Source organism: Melospiza melodia, chromosome 1 (genome assembly GCF_035770615.1).
Source record: "Melospiza melodia melodia isolate bMelMel2 chromosome 1, bMelMel2.pri, whole genome shotgun sequence".
Taxonomy (NCBI): domain Eukaryota; kingdom Metazoa; phylum Chordata; class Aves; order Passeriformes; family Passerellidae; genus Melospiza; species Melospiza melodia.
This window is the reverse complement of record NC_086194.1, coordinates 155,035,768-155,055,722: the sequence shown is the minus strand read 5'-3', so window position 1 is coordinate 155,055,722 and position 19,955 is coordinate 155,035,768. Positions and strand designations below refer to the sequence as shown.

Sequence of the window (19,955 nt, the reverse complement as noted above, 5' to 3'; positions counted from 1 at the left end):
TGACCCATCAAAAGAATAATTTAATCTTCAGAACTTTCAAATTCTCATCTCTCTGAGCCACTTAGGTTCAATTATTTTAATTAAAATTTAAATGAGATTACAATTCCTCATTTGGCGTTTCAACGGTCACTAGGACTTTACAGCATTAGGCAACGTCCCTTCCATATTAAAAGATTTGAGAAAACATCTCACATATAGTTTTATACTATCCCAGTACTGTTGATCTGGATTTATTTCACTGCTTCCTCTTTAATTGCTGATTGTTCCTGGGCTTTATAAGTAATATAGCCAGAAAAATGTGTATGGTCCAGATTTCCCAAAAAGTTAAATAAGTAGAAAGTCCATTGTCAAAGTTAATTTCCATAGAGTATAAAGCACAGTTCAGAACTGTTCTTGCTAAATACTCTGGTAGTTTTGCTTTTCTCATTTTTTCAAAAAATTGTTTATTTTTCTGTCATTTCCATCTTTTTATAAAATTATTAATATTCTCTGTGTACTCATTTACCTGTTCCTTCATCCTCTGATAGACCTGAGTATACACGGTGCTGTAACTTTTCTCACAAGTTATAAGCTTGACCTGCATGATATAAGCCAGCATTTAAGCAACAGGTACAGGTTATGGGCGATGTAATTATAGCTGAGGCTTAGCTGACAAACAAAATAAATCAAGAAGGGATTGTATTGTGTTTGTGTGGCCAGGTTTTAGTAGCAGGGGAATACAGGGGTGGCTTCTCTGAGGGGCAGATAGAAGCTTCTCCCATGTCCAAGAGCCAATTGCTGCTGGCTCCAAGATGGACCTGCTGCTGGCCAAGGCTGAGCCCACCAGTGATGGTGTTAGTGCTTCTGGAATAACGAATTTAAGAAGGAGGGGAAAAAGCCCTGCAACTGCAGACAGAGAGAGGAGTGATAATATGGGAGAAAACCAGCTACGAGTACACCAAGGTCTGTGAAGAGGCAGGGGGAGGAGGTGCTTCAGGCACCGGAGCAAAGATTCCCCTGAAACCCTGGTGCACACCATGGTGAAGCAGCTGTGCTCCTGCGGCCCATGGAGGTTCATGATGGAGCAGAAGTCACCTGCAGCTTGTGGAGGACTCCAAGCAGGCAGATATACCTGAAGCAGGCTGTCACTCCATGGGAAGCCTGGCAGGACCTGTGGCACCACGAAGATGGGACTGCCACTCTGCAGGTGTTTGGAGCAGGTTTGCAGGCAGGACTTGTGACCCCATAGGGGAGCAAACCTGGAGCAACCTGTTCCTGAAGGACAGCACTCTGTGGAAGATATGCACAAAAGAGCAGTTTATGAAGAACTGCAGCCTGTGGGAGGGACTCACTGTGCAATTTGTGGAGGACTGTCTCTAATGGGATACTCAGGTTTGTTTGTTGCCTGGGCAGTGTTCAGTGGTAGGAAAGTCAGGTATGCAAATTCATGTCACCTATTTAACCACAGAGAAGCATGTATTGAGGTCCCTTTCCATTTTCCTTATTTCCTTTGTACTGTGACTCCTGACAGTGCTGACATACCCCATTTAATTTCATCATGTGAGTCTCTGAGTGTTGCTATGTCCAGCATTTGTTCTATTGTCCGCATCTCTGTTCTCCTGGATGAGGGGTGAAAGGAATACAATTGATATAACTTATGTGCCCTTTGAAGAGAAAGTGTCTTAAATTAGCTGCTAAACATATCTGCCTGTTCAATGGAGAGAAGAACCAACTTCCAAAGGCCCCCAGCTGGGATACAAATCTATTATATTCAGGTAGAGCCCTATTGTGATTACTTTAGGCACAGGTTAGGAGCTATGAGTTGGGAATTATTCCCTTTGATAGACTTTTATTGGGCATTTAAGTTTCTGATCCCAAACTGTTTTGCTGATAGACTGAGCTGACCTTGGAGAAGGTCAAGCAGTTCTGAATCTAGAGAATCCCTGACTCATTGTCAATTATAACTAAACAGGACTCACAAACTCATAATTGTTCTAATTGAACTGAACTGTGAGGCTCTATTTCTTTTTGAATTGAAGTATTTTGAGAACATGCCTTATGCCTGAAGTTCTTCTACCTGCTGGGATTATATGGAAAGGATGATTCTATCTTACCCACTATGCCGTTGTGATTCCTAGAACAACTGCCTCCCAAAAGTAAACACAGGTTTTATGCCTAAAATACCTAGCTAGCACACTCCAAGAGAAAATCTGCAATGCACACAGTGTGGACTGCCATGGAAGCCAGGCCTGGGAGAGATTTGAGAACAAAGTTATTTGACACTGACAGTATTTTGATACTCCATATCTTCCTTGTAAAACTAGTCCTTCAGAGATAATATAGTATTTCTTTACAAAAGTACAACATGAATAGAAAAACTCTTCAGGATAGTTTTAAACTGAATGTATTACTTTAATCACAGTATGATCAAAGGCATGCAGTGGGAAGCTGGCCACTGTGGCAGAATAACAACTTCCTGGTGTGGAAACAAGAGGAGTGCAGCCACACTTGTCACTTGTCATAGTGAGAATGTTTGACTGGTGCTGAAAATCAAAGCAAGAATTATCTATGAACCACAACACAAAAGCACTCCACAGTAAATCATCTAGCAATTAGAGTGCAAGTGAGCAAGTCATGGATAACAAGAATGTCTCTACATGTCACTTCAGGGTAACATTTTAAGTAGAAGAATCCTTGGGAAATAAAGAAAGATAATCAATATGGTTATTAATGACACTAATTTCACACAAACATCTGGGAAATTAAGCATGCTCTTTAGGAGTTGTTTCTTGCAGTAACTTGTAAAGGAATGAATAAGTTGCAAGCCAAACTTTATATCAATATATTGAGTGGTGTGGTAGCAATAATATTTATTTCAGCCTGGAAAACTTTCAGAAATTAAATACTAATATAAAAATATATTGAAAATAATTTTCAAATACTTTTCTTTTTCTATTTTCTTGCATGCAGCTTTACATTTCCAGCTAAATACTTGGATTCTCTTGAATCTGAATATCTCAGATTTAAAATATAAAAATAAATTATAAACTTATGAGGGAAAGAGGCACTTAAGTGAAGAAGTCTATATGTTGCATTTTAAAATGGCACATACTGAAGTAAGAGAGTAAGATTTTTGTCAAGTCTTGGGAAAACTGCATTCTGAATGTTTGTGCAGAAGCTCATAGTACACTTTCATTCAGGTTGAAAGTGACTTGAGGGAACACTGGTTAGGCACTGATTAGGTCTAGCTTTTTTATACTAGTGAAGCACAGATCAAATGTGCACCTAAAATTTACATATCTTATAGCAAAATCTCCTTATCAACACAGACTCATTTTCACCAATGCCAGCACTGCACTGCCAACATATTTAGAGAAAGGCAGTTTGACTTGTATGTATTGTGGATTTTATGAGTGTTTAATATCCATTAAAGTGCAATCCTTATAACTCATAGTAAGTGCCCAGAGTTTTCCCACTTGGCTCAGTAAGTGTTCCATAAAATATAGGTTTGATTTATTTTTAGTTTATTTTGAGTGGAAAATGAATATGTTCTATGCCATTGCATGCTGGTTTGACCTGAAGAAAGTAATATCTAATATATTCATAAGCTTAAATTCCATTGAGAGCTATTAATGTCCAAATGTTTAGTTGATCGTGTTTACCTTTTCTAATAATTCAAACAAGCGACAAGAAAGAGCTTGGCAAGCAGCTATTAAGAATATCTCTTATTCATAATCCTTTTTGTCAAACTAGTTAACACAGTAATTATTTCTAGATTGGAAAGCTTTTTGAAGAAGAATACCTGGAAGCTAAATCTCGATTTTGGGCTCAAACATTAAAACAAAAATCTAATTATTGGCCACATAATTGTATGGCAATAGATTTGGAAAACTGTGCCAAATTTCTCATATGTTACCTGGTATTGCTGATGTTTACTAATCAGTTTTCTGCCTGCAGCATCACCTTTACCTACTAAATGAATGGTATTGAGAATACATGAATCAGCTTGGGAATTCTTTTAAATCTTTCAGAAACAATGCACTTCCATGAACTTAAGGATGTTGAAGTAGAGACACTCCCCAAACCATTCTGTTTAGAACTTTTGTTTTTCCTGTCAGTCACTTGTACTTAAGGCCCAGCCAGGGAACTTTTCCTCTTTCATAGGTGAGAACTGCAGTCAGCAATTTCTGTTTTACTCATGTACCTCTGATTTAGAATGGAAAAGAACAAAGCTTCAGGTAGCTTAGGTAAGTGATGAGTTCGGCCTCAGGTCCTGGATCAGCTTATAAGCACTGCTGTCTTTCTTGCAAGGACACTGAAACAATAATAAGTTTATGTTTTTCTTCCAGCAGGCTGAGCTTGCTCCTGGTTTCCTATGCCCACACGTATGCATGGGTGTAGAAAACCCGTAATGCTTTATAGCCTAAGATGAATTACATAATTATTGACATGGGAGAACACACAGATCTTTGCAAAACTGAGCTAGCTTTACAAAACTTTCCTTTGCTCTTAGTCTTCTGGTCTGCTATTGTGGTTTGATTTCAATAATTTTTTGTTGTTGTTGTGTTTACTCTTTGCCTGTTTTTTCTAATTTGAATCATTAGACTCAATTTTTTACATTAAATTTGTCATGGTTGTGTTACATATAACAAAGGAGGGAACTCAGCCACCTGTTCATAATTTTTTGTAGTGGCCGTAACAGCAATCTCTCAGACATTACAGAAGTAGATCCACTGGCCCTCCGCCTTTTTTCCAACACAAATTAGTTTTTCCTACTCTATCTTGATTGGAAAAATAATGTTTCCTTCACCTTGCTCGACAGACAGATACATCCATAATATATCCATAAATTGTCATTATCTGTTATTATACAAAGGCATTCCTGTTTTGAAGCTAAATTTGGCTCTAATACTATACAATACCTAAAGAACAGTAGCCATAAATCTTACAGCAATATATACCAATTAAACCACAATGCCTTTATGAAAATTTTTTTCTGTTCTCTTATTTATTGACAGATTTTTTTTTTAATTACAACACAATGAAACGATGGTAAGTACATAAGATGCAATAGTATAAAAAGCCATTTTTTAACCCTTCCCTTGGTTAAGACACTTACAGCAGACAAGAACTGCCCCACCCCAATTCCCCCCTTCTCAAACGAAAACAAAAAATAAATATAAATTAATAAATATAAAACAAATCACTGCACAGCCCTTAACTCTTTGATTGCCATGGCAAGAACCACAATGATGATTCTACCGTGTGACGTTCGATGGTTAAAGGTTGCCGCAGCAGTCAAAGGGTTATAGCATTGTAAACATAAGTATTTGTTGAAAATGTTCAGTCATGTTAATGGTCTACAGCAATGAGATTATTATCATGACCCCTTGACCTTTAATGACACAACAGTATAAGGAGTTAAAGAGATTAGCTTGGTGAGCTGTTACATAGATTAATTAACCCATTCAGTTTAACAATGCACTATGAGGTCTTGATTTACTAACAAAAGACTACTTGTGTATAATAAAACACTGTTCAATGCATTGATCAATAAAATCAATGAAAAAAATCAGTCTAAGCACCACAAAATTTTGCCTGATTATATCTGACAGTCATAATACACTTTAGCACCATTTAGTCAGCCTTGCATTTGCACACAAACAAGCGTTGTGTTTGTCAGTAGAAGCTACCTGAAGGAATAACATATGTCAGTTATAAAAAGGTTTCCGTATAGAATGCCGTGTGAGCCAATAAAATAACAATAATAAAACGAAATTCAGTTGCAGAAAGCAAATAAATGCTCCAGTTATTTTGATTCTAACACACATCCTAATAAGCGGAACATGGGCATGAAATGAAAATGGAGCTATGTAGGGAAAAGGGAATAAAAATGAGAAATTTGTTTCACACAAGAGAAATCATCACATCCATATTCTGACTTTGTCAGACTTTGAAAAATAAATGAACAACTGTTGGGTGGTTGAAGATAAAGAGCTTGAAGATTTATGTTTAACAATATGTGAGTTTTAGGGTCATGTTATACATAAAACCACTTTCAGAGCTATCCTATCAACTGCACAAACACCCTTGTCTCTGCTTGAAAGGTTGATTTCCTTTTTTTCAGACATGGAAGATAAATAAGCAAATCACTGGGTGGGCAGAACCAGAATTTTAGTAGCTTCTAGCTAACATATTGGAACCAGAACAACTTCTGTTGGAATTACAGGGATGAAGGAATGTCAACAAAAGAAAATGGAATCAGCTCCTAAAATAACACTCAACAAGCAGAACTGAGGAAGAAACTAAGTTCTGATAGATTCAAGAATAAAGCACCTGGAAAGAATGCAAGGTGCATGTTAATAATAAAGAGAAACAAGGATGTGTATGAAGCTTGGAAAACAATGTACCCTTCTTGTATATATCCATATCAAACTCTAGTTGACCTACAGACTGACAAAACTAGCTGCACATGCTTTAACTGCTAACAATACTGCCACAGGAGTGGCAAGGAGAAGACACTGCATCCCTCAAACAGTTTCTGATCATATAGGAACACCTATAACATAAAGCCAACCTCAGAAGTCAGACACCTGCACCTTTCTCTGCAAGCTGTGTCTGAACTGGGTAATGAATCAAGACTTCACTGGCAGATGACAGAGAGAGTTTTTTATATGTGATACTGAAAAATTAGGATCAATTGGAAAACAGTGCATAATAGCAAAGCACTCTGCCATGCAACAGCGCTAGTCTATTATGCTACAGCAGTATGTTAATTGATGGAATTGATGTATGTGTGGTAGAGGAAGGAGTCCAGCCATAAAATCCTTGTCTGGATATTTATGACACAGATTATAGACATCAGAATGCAAAGGAGAAAGAGAACAGGTTAAAGATGAGAACTGGAAACACTGAAAATAACACATACTGTTGAAATGAAGTTTTCTAGTCTGCTCACATTTCAGAGATGTCATAAGCCATACATACAAATAGTATTTTTACCAGACATACAATGTCTGGTAAAAATGGTAAAAAATGGTAGGTCTCTGGTGTTACACTATTGTACATCTGACAAGTCAAGTAATCCCAAGATGCAAATAAAGAATCCATGATGATCAGCCCTGGCTGTACCATGCCTTTTTCATAACAGACTTAAGGATGGCAAAGTCAGTGGAAGGCAAAGGCTTCAATAATCTGCTGTAAGTTAGACCTCAGTGTTGTTGTACTGGACAATGTACAAGACTCAGTGAAAGATATACATCAAGCTCCTCAAATATTTGCAAGAGATTTGAGAAGGTACTACCTCTTCATTGTAGACACAAAAAGCTGCAATTCCTGTTGACTAAGTTCAAAAAGTCATACATGCTTAAATGAGATAGACAACAAAATTGTTTTTGTTTATTTTTATAATGAACAGATCATTTCCCACTTGCCTACCAAGAGAATAGAAAATTAAATATTGCCTTCATTAATAAGGAAACATGTCAAGGTGCAGTGAGAAAAGGGTATGGAGGGGAATCAGAATTTTGACTGTATTTATCAATTTACATATAGAAATAGATGATCCATCCAATGGCCATAAAAGTATTTCTGTCACATCAAATACTTCAGGACTATAATGGAAATAAAGATACATGGCTTTAATATAGACTAGTAGAAGTTAAAGACTTCCTTGTCCTTCAGTATTTTATCCAGTGGAGTTCTTCAAATCATCTTGGATCTAAATTTTGAGAACAAACAGAAGGACATTTCACTATGACCAGTTTTTGCACAGAGATTCAGGTTAATATTAGTTTGACTAAATCTATGTCAAAAGATTTTGATTGCGCCAGATAAATAATGTACTATGTATTACTATATATATTTGCAGTCAGGGTTAGAGCAACTATATTGAAAAGCTTTTTGACTGACTGCTATCTGGTGGGTTATGAATCCAATTACAGAATTCAGTGGACTTTCTAAAGCCTAACAGATATCTTTGTTGTTGGAGGCCAAAAATACTTTCCAAGCTATCACTAAGTTCTTGGTAATATATCTTCTCTTTTATTGTTGATTAAATGAAATTTTAGTGGTATCAGTGATCCTTGTCCCCATCTCTTTTGATAAATTGGTGTTGTACTTGCACCTATAAGTGAAAATGTTTTCATTCCTTTTCCTATTTTTCTTTTGGGAATCAAAAATGGAAATGTTCTTATGCTACTTGTGTCTGCCTGTAGGCATTGACCAAAAGACCTAGTTGGTTTTCCTGTGGGTCCTAGAAGTTGTGGAAAGAAAGTTCATGACTAGTTTAAGTTTCCTCTGAGAAAGACTTCAACAGGGAGTTAATTTAAAACTGTATTTGTCACCACTGTGATCCCAGCACTACTATCAGTACATCTTCCTCTGAAAGAGGTAGCGTCTGTCGGATGGTGAAAAGGGAGGATCATGAACCTTGATCTATCCTGTAGAATGATTTTCAACCAGACACAGTAAGACAATACTGTGATTTGACAAGTGATATCTGCATGTTTTAGAAACACAGTAAAGATAGATGTTACATGTGTGTGTGTGTATACATATACATACATACATACATATATATATATATAAAAATATATATATATAAATATATATATATATATATATATAACATATACGTACATATACACATATATACACTTGACAATGCTTTACCTATTTGATTACAAAGAGTAAGAGTTGGGAATAGAGTACTTTTATCATCACACATTCCTCCAATTCTCGATTCCTATTAAAGACTAAAGTTTGTTGAGTATAACAATCCAGTTATTTCCATAAGCTGTGAGTATTGACAATGGCTATTCTGAAAGGTCTTTTTGATTGTTTTCGTCTGCCTGGTGATGCATGGCCAGAATTCATGGCATTTTATCATATGAGGTAAAACACAACCATGTACCTATAAGCCGCAGCTATGCCTTGCAGGTATGAATTGTATTTGTCATGGTCATTTAAAACAGTGCTGTAGGTTGCTATGATGTCTCCTGAATGCATGTCATGACATGTATCATTTCCTAAACTACATAATTCTACTTTTATATCCAAGCAGACAAACTGCTTGAGTTGACTTCACAATGTTCCCATAAGATATGAAGGTGACCAGTATGTGAGCACTGGCAATTTCGTGGCAATGGCCAAGCAAAGCACACACAGTATGTCCTTCTCTCCTTAGAATCATTGTATGCTCAAATATGAGGCTGTGCATTTACCTGCAACATATCAGTTGTAAACCAGTACTTTTGAGACCTACTTAATATCATCTAATTTTAAACACTGACAAAGAGTATTAGAAACCATCATTTTGGAAAGTGATGGAAAAAGTGATACTGTGGTAAAACCTATTTTCTCTTCTTTAAGGTTTCAAAATGATAGTAAGGGAACCAAAATTGTATACCTTATTACATGGATTACCTACTGATACTAAGTACTCTTGGCTTCAACAAGGCAGATGAATTTATGCACAGCCATGTAAGCTATAAATGTGTATGTAAACTGGGTGTTAAATACCAACACATCAGGATGGAAATATGAATTAGAAACCTTATTTTATAACTCATCACAGAACCCTGCAAGTGGTGAACCCATATGGACTTTCACTGATTGGCAGAGTTATACTGTTCTGTTGCCAGTATGTAAGTAACACAAAACCTCACTAAAACCCTTCAAACTCCATTGTCATATTGTTAAGGACTAAGTGGGTACTTTAGGAAGTTATTTTATGCCAGCATTCTGTTACTAATCCCAATTCCCAGAAAACCAGTTCCTGGAATAATAGATTAGTTAATGGGTTATCCAAGACACATGCATGACACAGAATGAACAGGATTATTCATGAGGATGGAGACAATATTCAGTATATATTTTACTGTAAGAATGAAAGGGAAAAAAAATTAATGAAAGGCTATGAATTAAGATATGCCGCTCCAAGAAGATTAAGGTTGTAGTTATAAAAAGGACATAATTTCATATGGTAGAAATTACTATTAACTAAACAGAAAACCTTGGTTGTGTAGTGAGTATACTAACAATAATCTGGACAATGGTGCTCTACAGAAGCAGAAGAAACTAAGCTATGTCACTGGAAAACTTCATGCCATCATAAGTAGCTGGCCTGTGTAATTATTGTTTATGAAGTATTATTGTGACAGCAAATAGCACTATGCTGCATACACATCCAAGTACAGAAAACTGTCTTAACATGTTAGTTTACATCAGCCTTTCTTCATTTATGTCTTCTCTGCAAATAAAATTTATTTAATCTAACTGTTGGTTAGAGAAATACTTAAAGCCATCCCCACAAAGCCAACATATTTTATGGACACCACTCACAGAATGTCCTCTTTCAAAGACAGAATGGGCAGCTGCAATTCCAAATGTTAATTAACTGACCATAGTCTTTAGATGATATCCTAAAACTTATGTATACCTCTTTATAATTTATGTGTTTAACGATGTCTACATCTTTCGTTAAAATACATTTTGATTTTAGGAACAGATGCTTGCTGTGCTCAGACACTGATGATCCTTCAAAATCTGATCTTCTGATTATTATTGGGCATTCCTACTTATATACATACATTTATAGAATAATTCCATATCATAAAAAAATCTATGCTGTCTAACATTAGAGGCTACCTTAGATCAACCCTCAAATGGAGCCAGTTTGCAACAAGTGATGGCATGCTTTTGACGTTTACCAGATATTTTCAGCATTGATGGCACTGGTGACAATGTCTTTCTCCATCAGCCTCTGACATCTCAGATGGCAAGCCACAAGAATGGGTTAGACGGGTTTGACTCACACATTACATATTTTTCATGAGACTAGCAGCAGACAATTCATTTAATGACATGCATATATCAGAGATTAATTTTATGAGCACATGGTTCATTTACACCCGATTTTGTAACTGACATATGTTTAAATGATCTTATAAGAACCACTCTGTTTGCCTGCAGTCTATGTAGTGGGAGCTAAGGAAGTATGCCTCACATTGCACTGCTGGAATATCACAAGTATATCATTGTATTGAATAACAGGTTATCTGTTCTTCAGCTTCCAGACAATATTATTTGATTTACAGCATAGCTGGACACCTAAGTGGCCAGTGGCATTTGTTTCCTCAGCTGATTGTAATAACTCAGAGACTTGCAGTCATCTATTTATACTTCTGGAAACAGAGGTGTCCAGAGACAGTCTTGATAACAACAAAAGGCAAACCAGGAGCTACTGTTCTGTTATGGCTACTTCACATCTCCCACTGCTGTGGTGCATGGCTTCCTTCACCTCTGCAATCGGTGGTGAGACTTAGGCCATGTTGTAAGGAGAGATGGGAGCCAGGACAGAGCAGGCCCCTGCAGTCATGTCCTTGCTCCTCCACCCAGTCATCTCATGTTTTGTCCAAAGTAGGCTGCTAATGGTATGGTAGCTTGCATTTCTACTTCCCTAAAAATACAGTGCCTGGAACATTCACTATTCAGTTTACTATGTGTGTGTTTTAAGACTTGTCTTAACAATGGTTCAAATGCAAAAAAAAAAAAAAAAAAAAAAGAGAAAAGAATAGGAATGTAGTACTTCCATTGCTAATAGGCAGACCAACTTCCTAGACTACGCACTGTTTTCTAACCAACAAGCTAGAATTAGATTCTATATAATTTGGTACCAAAAGCTACATTTAACTGACATTTAGATTGTAAAGTAAGACCCCCCCAAAAAAGTTGAAAATTCAAAAATTAAGCCTTACACTCCGTTCTTAACCCACAGTGCTAATGGCACAGGAGTCTTGATCAAGCAACTGGGGATGTGAAGTGTGCTTCTAAGAAAAAGTGTAAGTCTGTCCCTTATGTTTGGATCTATTAGCTTATGTTATTTTAATTCACAAAATTAGCCTTAAAAAATCTTTTTCTTTAATTTTCCCCTCCCTTTTCCTACTTTGAAAGAAGAAAAAGAACAAAAGGTCATAGGAATATATAAAATATGTATTACATTTATTCTGGAGACTTGAAAGGGCTCCTTTGGAGCCATTTGAGTCTCTCCATCCCAGCCTATCCAGTAAATATACAGTTACATATTTTTAATTTTTTTTGATAAAAATTAATTTTTTCTACAGTCAATAACCTTTTCATAGGTTTAGATATTGAAAGGCCAAAGGAAACACTACCATAATCTACTCTGGCCTTCTGCATCATACAGACCATAGTACTCTGAAGATACATGACCTTGTGTAGTCAGCTTGATAGACTGTAGCTGATTAACACAACACTATTCAGTTTTGTATTGTTCCAAAATACAGATCATGACAATAGCAATATGGAAATGTTTATTAAAAATGTCACGGCACATGAGCAGGAACCCAGACTGCAGACCTGAAAATATTTTCAATTTGATTTTTCTTAATTCTAATAGTTATAGGCCCTTGTAGAGAAATAACTATTAAAAAAAAAATTGTCTTAGAACTTTTACTAATTTGAGTTCAAAATTAGACCAGGCAACATCACTAATTCACTCTGAAATTCTATAATTTGAAACTAGCCAATATGTATTTGGAAATTACAGTGAACACAAATGCTCCTACATCTTTTACTTAAAGCGAACCTTTATGACTGCATTTCAACCTACTGAAAACATGAGTATGTAACAGAAATGTTGACACAATCTTGTTTTGCATGACATAAACATGCCAATATAATTTTTTTTTCTCCACTCTCTGTATATAGCATATATGTACTTTTAAGTAAAAGAAAATAGATTCAATGATCAACTTATCATGTATTCATGTAACTACCATGTACAATATACCAAGCACTAGAATTATCACACTTACCTTCCTGCATAATTACAGTTAAATTCTCCAAACACAAATATTTTTGTTACCTTATCAAAGAACAACAGTCAACATGCTCAGCACTTCATTACTGACAGGGAAATGGTTGCAGAAAAAGTTAAAGCTGCCATGAAAGATAGTTCAAAACTGGAATGAAATTTTCAAGTGAATAAAAAGACTGATGAGATGCTGTTCTGACTTTAAAAAAAAAAAAAAAAAATTCTCCTTCAGCAGAGGAAAAGCAAATACAGAATAAGTAGTTCTCTTATTATTTTCCTCCAGCTATCCAAGGGAAAAAAACTTGTAACAGCAACATCAATAATTTTGTTCTGTCTATAGCAGAACATAAATTATAGTAGTTTGTTGACAATAAAAATTTCTCAATGGATTAAAATGTGCATGTCTATGTATGTGTGTGTTTGTGTGCTTTTATAAGTATACAAACACACATCTTAATACATATGACAAACAGCATAGAATTTCAAAATCACCAAATGAGCTGATCCGCAGCAAAAATCCTGTGCAACTAAATTGTCAATAAATCTATATTTTCAGCAACAGCTGACTTGGATTTACTAAATAATGCTATGGGCTGATACTGGTGCGCTTCTAACCTACACTATGCAGTACTTCTACAAAACATCTCCAAAATGCCATCTGCATTGCATATTTGTTGTAAAACTATATCTTTTTCTAATCTTCGCTTTTGTTGACCATACATATGTATATCTGTTTATGCTCTAAGAAATAAGTTTGCAATGCTTTATAGCATGCCACATATGTTCATAAGTCCTCAAATCAATATAAAATCATGTAGTTGAAAAAAAGCATACTATTTTTCATGCTATGCTCAATATAAATATAAATTCAAGGCAGTCAAGCTATCCATTACCAAAACAATAAGAATCATAATATATATGCATATATACCTACACTCTCTAAAAAGTGATCCAGTTATGTGGATTAAGAAACCAGTAAGAAATTGGTTGAACGTAGTATAAAAGTCTCATTTAATGTAAAAGCCCATACTGGCCATTTCAAGTATTTTAATACTTTCCTATAACCTTTTCATTAATAACTAGATATTTGTAGAAATAATAATTTTATACTCAAAATTGTATTCAAGTTAAATAAAAATTAACTTCTGCTGTAATTCATTTTTAGAGTGTGCATGTATACATAGCAAAATATCTTTCTACAGACCTATCATAAATATTTTAGTCTATGTCGTTTCTCTCCTACTAAAACACTTCAATTTTTTTTCTCAAATTTTGGATCATGTCTATCAGGCCTTGCAAGAAATAAAACTCATCTAAGTTCATTTGCAACACCAGATTCCCTTCAGTTTGTGCCAGTTTGCAAGTTAAAGGTCAAAGACATAGGACAGTACACTTTAAGGAAATTCAGACAGTGAAGCTGTTCACAGAAGACAATGTTTTACTTGGTAATGACAGTCAACAGGTCAATAATCAAGTTCAAGGCAAGCTGTTCATTGTTGCAAAAGCTACTCCCCTCGAAACCTGGCTTTCATAAAAAACCAGGTGTCTGACTTTTGGGGTGCATCATTCTGACCATCTTTAATAAGTTCACAGCCCAGTGACTGTAAAGCCTATCACTGCAAGAAGCAGCTCCTAAAATCAATAAAGAGGTCTGTCAGTTGCTGACTTTTCTCTAGGAAAAAATTATTGATACAAACCTGCTCTGCAGGTCACATGAAAATGACAATACTGCTGTTAGCACAAATTACACAGAATGACAAAATGTTTTGGTGGTCCCTTGGCTCTGTCAGTTGATACCATGTTTGACTGAAGGCCAGAAATTTTAACCCTTTGAGAACTATGATGAACATGCAAAGGGGCAACACACCAGAGGATACTCATGCACTATCAGAGTCATCTCCTTAGCTTTCTTTTGAAACTGTAACTCTACCTCTGCAGAGGCAAATCGAATTGTCATGCAACACAGTCTCAAGAGAGAAATCCAAGATGCTTAAGATAAGAGGCTAAGCTATAAAATTGTTGACAGCTCAGAAAAATTCTTGGTAAGTGATAGAAATTATTAAAATACATTTGGTTCCTTTAACAAGAAAGTAGCTGGTAAATATATTTTGTTTTCTATTCATGTTACAAATGCTTTTCTATCAATAATGCAAATAATTAAAAATGCAGTCACAAGAAATCTGTTTCAAAAAACTGATTTTCTTTTGAAACCTGTATTACCCAAACACAATTCTCTAATTTAATGATGACCAAGTTTAACATCCACCAGACTCTGAAAACTGGACGCAATAGTTCTCAAAGGGTTACACCACCAACATAGTACCAGTGTCAAGTCTCTCAATAGTCTGTCTGTTGTTTTAGTTCATTGAAATCCGCTTCAGAGACACACTGCTTTTTACCATTCTTTGGAATGAGTGCTCCTGACAGACCTATAAAAGGCCTGGGGTAGTTGGCTTGGTACAACTTGGGAAAGATAATGTAGGAAAACCAACCAGAAATCAAACCAACCAATAAAAAGGTTCTGCTTGAATATAGTATTGAATATGAGTTTAAAACATTGAGGACATAGCCCAGAGCAGCTGTAAAAAACACAAAATGAATGTATTAAGGCTGTTACTATATTGCAGATATTTTGGCCCCTTGTTTGTTGGAAAATGGCTGTCCGAACAGTCTGAAGTCCTGCGTGTCATCCAAGTCTCCCACCTGACAAAACTGGAAGTAGGAGTATAGGACTTTATCCGTAGCAGACAGAAAGCAATCCTCTTTGGAGACAAAGCTGTTTTGGGTCTTCTCACTTTCCTGAAAGTTCCATTGTTGGTTGTTGTGTTTCTCTAAAAAAATTTACTTTCAGCAAAAAATTCTTTGAAGGGGAACAGGCCTTAAGGAAAAAATGTAGAAACATCGGAGATATTTTTATTCCTCTTTGTTAGTTAATCCTGATAGTTTATAGGGCATTGAGCGTGCAGAGGGAAGGCCTAGAATTGAATGACAAAGAAAGACAAAGGACTGAAGAAACAGCAGATACTGTGTATCATGGAAGCTTCCCAGCTGAGCGAATCGCCACTCATGGCAGGACAGGCAACCCCCTGGGTTTGAAAGATCAGCTTTGCTTCCGACTGACAGATGCCCGCTCCTAGCTAGGAAACTGCATAACAGCTCTTGTGTTGAATCTCAAGTTACCACAAACTCCTGGGAGGGAAAGAGAAAAAACCAAAACCCTACATCACACCCACTCTTGCATAGAGCGTTTGCAGTACAGTATGTGCCGGGGTGTTCCTTTCCTTTTGAACTGGAACACAGTGTAAACCAAGACAAGGAGGCACAAGGCCAGGATGCAGGGAATGACGATGGCTATGGCTTTCACAGTGCTGGCTGTGTTGTCCAGTTTGATGACAATGTCAACATCATCTTGAGGGCTGTGTCGGTCTTTATCTCGGTCTGTTGGTCCATCACAACCCATAAAATCCTTGAGGATGGATCTGGGATAGCCAGGTTCCACCCTGAGCATCTGGTTATTGAATTTCCAGTACTCTTTTCCTTTGTAGAAATATGTGAAGCCTGAGGAAGAAAGTAGCAATTATTCATGGTCATATGAAATCATGTCATCAATACACCATTATGGAAATTACTGGTAACAATTTTTTGTAATTAAAAAAAATTAAAAGACACAAGGAATAGACTTCAGTTAGGAGTCATTCAAATATTTTTTTTAAAAAATTGTTTCTTTACTGTCTCTAGAAATCTAATGTTGAGTCTGGGAATTTTGTTTTGGTTTTATTGCTTGTTTATTCTTTTGTTGTTCTTCCATTCAGTAAATTGGGATTTTATTTTCTTTCATTGCTAAAAAAATAATCAAATAATTCCAGGGAGTACGGTCTATGAAAAGCCAAGGTTTGGGCAGTTTGTTCATTTACTGGAAAACCAGCTAGAGTTGGGATCTTCAGGGATAGGACTTTAAAGCATCACAACCTCTTCGAGATGGGAAGTCTCCTGAAACAAACTGCAATGCTCTGCTGTGCTATGCTATGCAGAAATGAGAACTGACCCTCTTCAATCTCACACAGCCTATTGCTGTACTTCAGGAGACTGGATGAAATAACAGCATCTTTTACATTAGATAAAAGGTATAACCAGATTTAAGTTTTCTGTAAAGACCTGATATTTGTTCATTCAGGCACAATCCAGTGTTATTATTACACATGCTTAAATGAAGAAAAAGCTTGACTCTTGCCAAAAATCTATATTACTTTATTATCCCAGCTGAAAAATGGCATTGATCTGGCAAGACACAAACCTTCAGGATGGGCAAAGTTTCACCTGCTGTTTATGAACTGAATGGAAATAGATGGATTTTTTTCTTACCTTTGCTTTATACATCTCATATATTCCATGAAGTATTAAAAGCCACTAAGTCAGATTGGGCACTATTTGTAGTTAACAATGCTTCCTGAAAAGGCTGGTAACTGCCTATCTGGAGACAACATTATTAACCACCTATTCAACCAACAGTTATTTTATTTCAATTTTAAAATTTAAAAAAAGAAATATTTGATAGTCTATTTTTCAGCCCACAGTGTAGGAAGTCTTCATCACCTACTTCCCCTTTTCAGAAAAATGTGAGTATTTCATCATTCTTCTACATTAGGTAATTTGTTATTTTAATAGCCTGCCTAGCCAATGAAAAAGTATTTTCCTTTCCTTAATCCCTTGCATTTTTATTACCTGAAAATATGCTCATAGATTCATAGAAAGAGCTATTACAACTTGAAAAAAAATACAAAAAGTACTGATCTATATCAAAGGAGTAGCTAGACCTTTTCAGAAAATGCCTTCCATTCTGATTGGAATAAAACCTAAAAGGTGACTGCAATTCTTTAAATATGATGAAGTTTTTAAATTTTAGCACATATAAAGTTCCTTAAAGTAATCTGGAGTTTAAATTAGGAGCATTATCAAATGCACAATTTCAGTATTTTGAACCACAGTTACCCTATCTTTGGATTCCATATAACAATATGCCTTTCAGAAAGTACTGCACATCCTAGCCATGGATAAATATTTCAAGTATGGAAATTTAATGTATTATCTCTATCAATAGTCTAACACATATATAGAGACCATATACAGATGTGACACCTCTAAATCTATATTCATATATATATGCAGAATACATGTATATATACTCAGGGGTAGATGTAAGTCAAAATACAAACTTTAGTTAGCAGTAATTGATATTATGCAGCAAAAGACCAAAATAAAACTCTTAAAACAGCAAAGGGATTCCCAGCTGCTAGAGATCCAATACCATTTTTTTCAAATATAACCCATTTTTCACTAGAAAAGTCTGTTTAAACTTTTTAAAAAGTTCAAAAGTTTAAAATTTTCTGCCATTTTTGCTGAGGTAGGAACCAGGATAATAGTCAGTTACAGCTGAAAAGTGGAAGCTACCAGTAGAGAAGGACAATTCTAATAGACTGAGTAGTTTTACTGCTTCGCCTGACAGAGCAAATGACTTCACACAACTGTAGAAAGTGATTTAATCTAATCTGCTAGATGTGTTAAACCTGCTTTGAGAGCTGTTCCTTACAATTTTCTAGATACTAGTCCCTGAGCAATACCTGACACAAACAGCACTGAAGGGCGTAGCAGTCACTGCTACCTCAAATGTGCTTATGTAGTAAAGTACAAGGCAAAAAAGGCCAGTGGACTAATACAGTAGACTACCTTTTCTCTTTCTTCTACCTGAAAATTGTCCCATCATCCCCTTCAGCATGTTAAATTTCCTGTGCTGCTCTCAAGGTAGAAGGAAAGATTTCTCCAATTTGGACAACTTTGTGTGATCTCAGATTCCATGTAGCAAAAGAAAGGAAATTTCTTTTCCACCCCTTCCTAAGAGTTTCTACCAGAGTGTTCGAAAACAAGTCACAAAATGGGAAGTAGCAGGGCAAGTTTCAAAGGTGCTACCTGGACCTGGACTTTAACAAGCTTTTAGGATACTGAGCTGGGACACTGACAAGAGTAGGAAATTGCTTTTTGTTGTCCTTTCCAAAACTTAATGCACAATTACCAAGAATGTTTGCCATCACTGAAGGAATTCCCTGCATGATCAGAGTTATTGTAGGTGTTCATTTGCACAGTTTGCACCACAAAAATGTAAAAGAAGGAAAAAAATATACTTTAAAATGAAATTTATTCCCTGAAAGACATGCTCTCAGATGTTTCCTTGTGAAGGTTTATAATAAAAGCTCTTTATCAACTCTGCTTCTGTCCAGAGAAACAAAAGCGGTTTCAGGAAAAATGGAATCAATTTCTTTCCAACTGAGCTGTGATATTTCTTATTTGAATCTGCTTTATTTCTTTCTCTCCTCATACAAACAACAGCAAAGTTTTGAATTGTTTCTTAAGTCTTTATTTTCTTGATTTCAGGGAAAATGCCTTAGTGGTCTTCTTGGAAAATTGATAATGTCATTTTCAGTCCCTTTTTCTGCCCTGGGGCCTTTATAGGATTTCTGAGATGCTCAAGAATTCCCTCTTTCCTTTCACCTCCTCCACAATCTCACGTCATGTTTTACTAACCTTCTTATCCAAGGCGTCCAGCAGACTATCAAAACCAATAGGGTTAGAAAGAGAAGAGCCTTTTATGTAATCAAAACTCTTTCATGCCTTAAAAATGGGTGCTCTGCCTCTGCAGTGCTTTCAAACTCACTGGTCTGAGTGTTAAAGTAAGATAATTTTTATTTTTAATGGGAGGCACATGTACCTCAGCTCAGTACAGAATATATATTTATATATATCAATATATATTTATATTCACAGATATGTGTATATATGTATATTTGTGCACAGATGTAGATAGATGATAGATACACACACACAGATATAGATATATACACATGTATATATTTCTATAACATTTGTGATAATTTCCACATATATGCCTATTTAAAAACAGTTAATTATTGAGTATGATGTATGCACAATATCATCTTGAATGACCTACTTTCCAGTTAAAAGCAACACAGAAAATCCAATCTAGCAAAAAAAGGCCAAAACACAGACAGGGTTTCTTCTTCTGGGTGCAACAGACACAAAGCAAGGAAGTAATGAAACATATTTTTGAAAAAAACCCCAAACATTT

At 35.8% G+C, this 19,955-nt stretch overlaps 1 protein-coding gene across 1 annotated transcript in view; it reads right to left on the bottom strand.

Moving 5' to 3' along the window:
• Positions 1 to 15,710: 15,710 nt before the first annotated feature.
• Positions 15,711 to 19,955, bottom strand: part of MMP16 (matrix metallopeptidase 16) — a 163,078-nt gene continuing 158,833 nt past the window's right edge. The window contains exon 10 of the mRNA XM_063172821.1: positions 15,711 to 16,375. Coding sequence (XP_063028891.1) covers positions 16,041 to 16,375 — 335 coding nt within the window. The 3' untranslated portion in view covers positions 15,711 to 16,040. The remainder of the gene's footprint in view (positions 16,376 to 19,955) is intronic.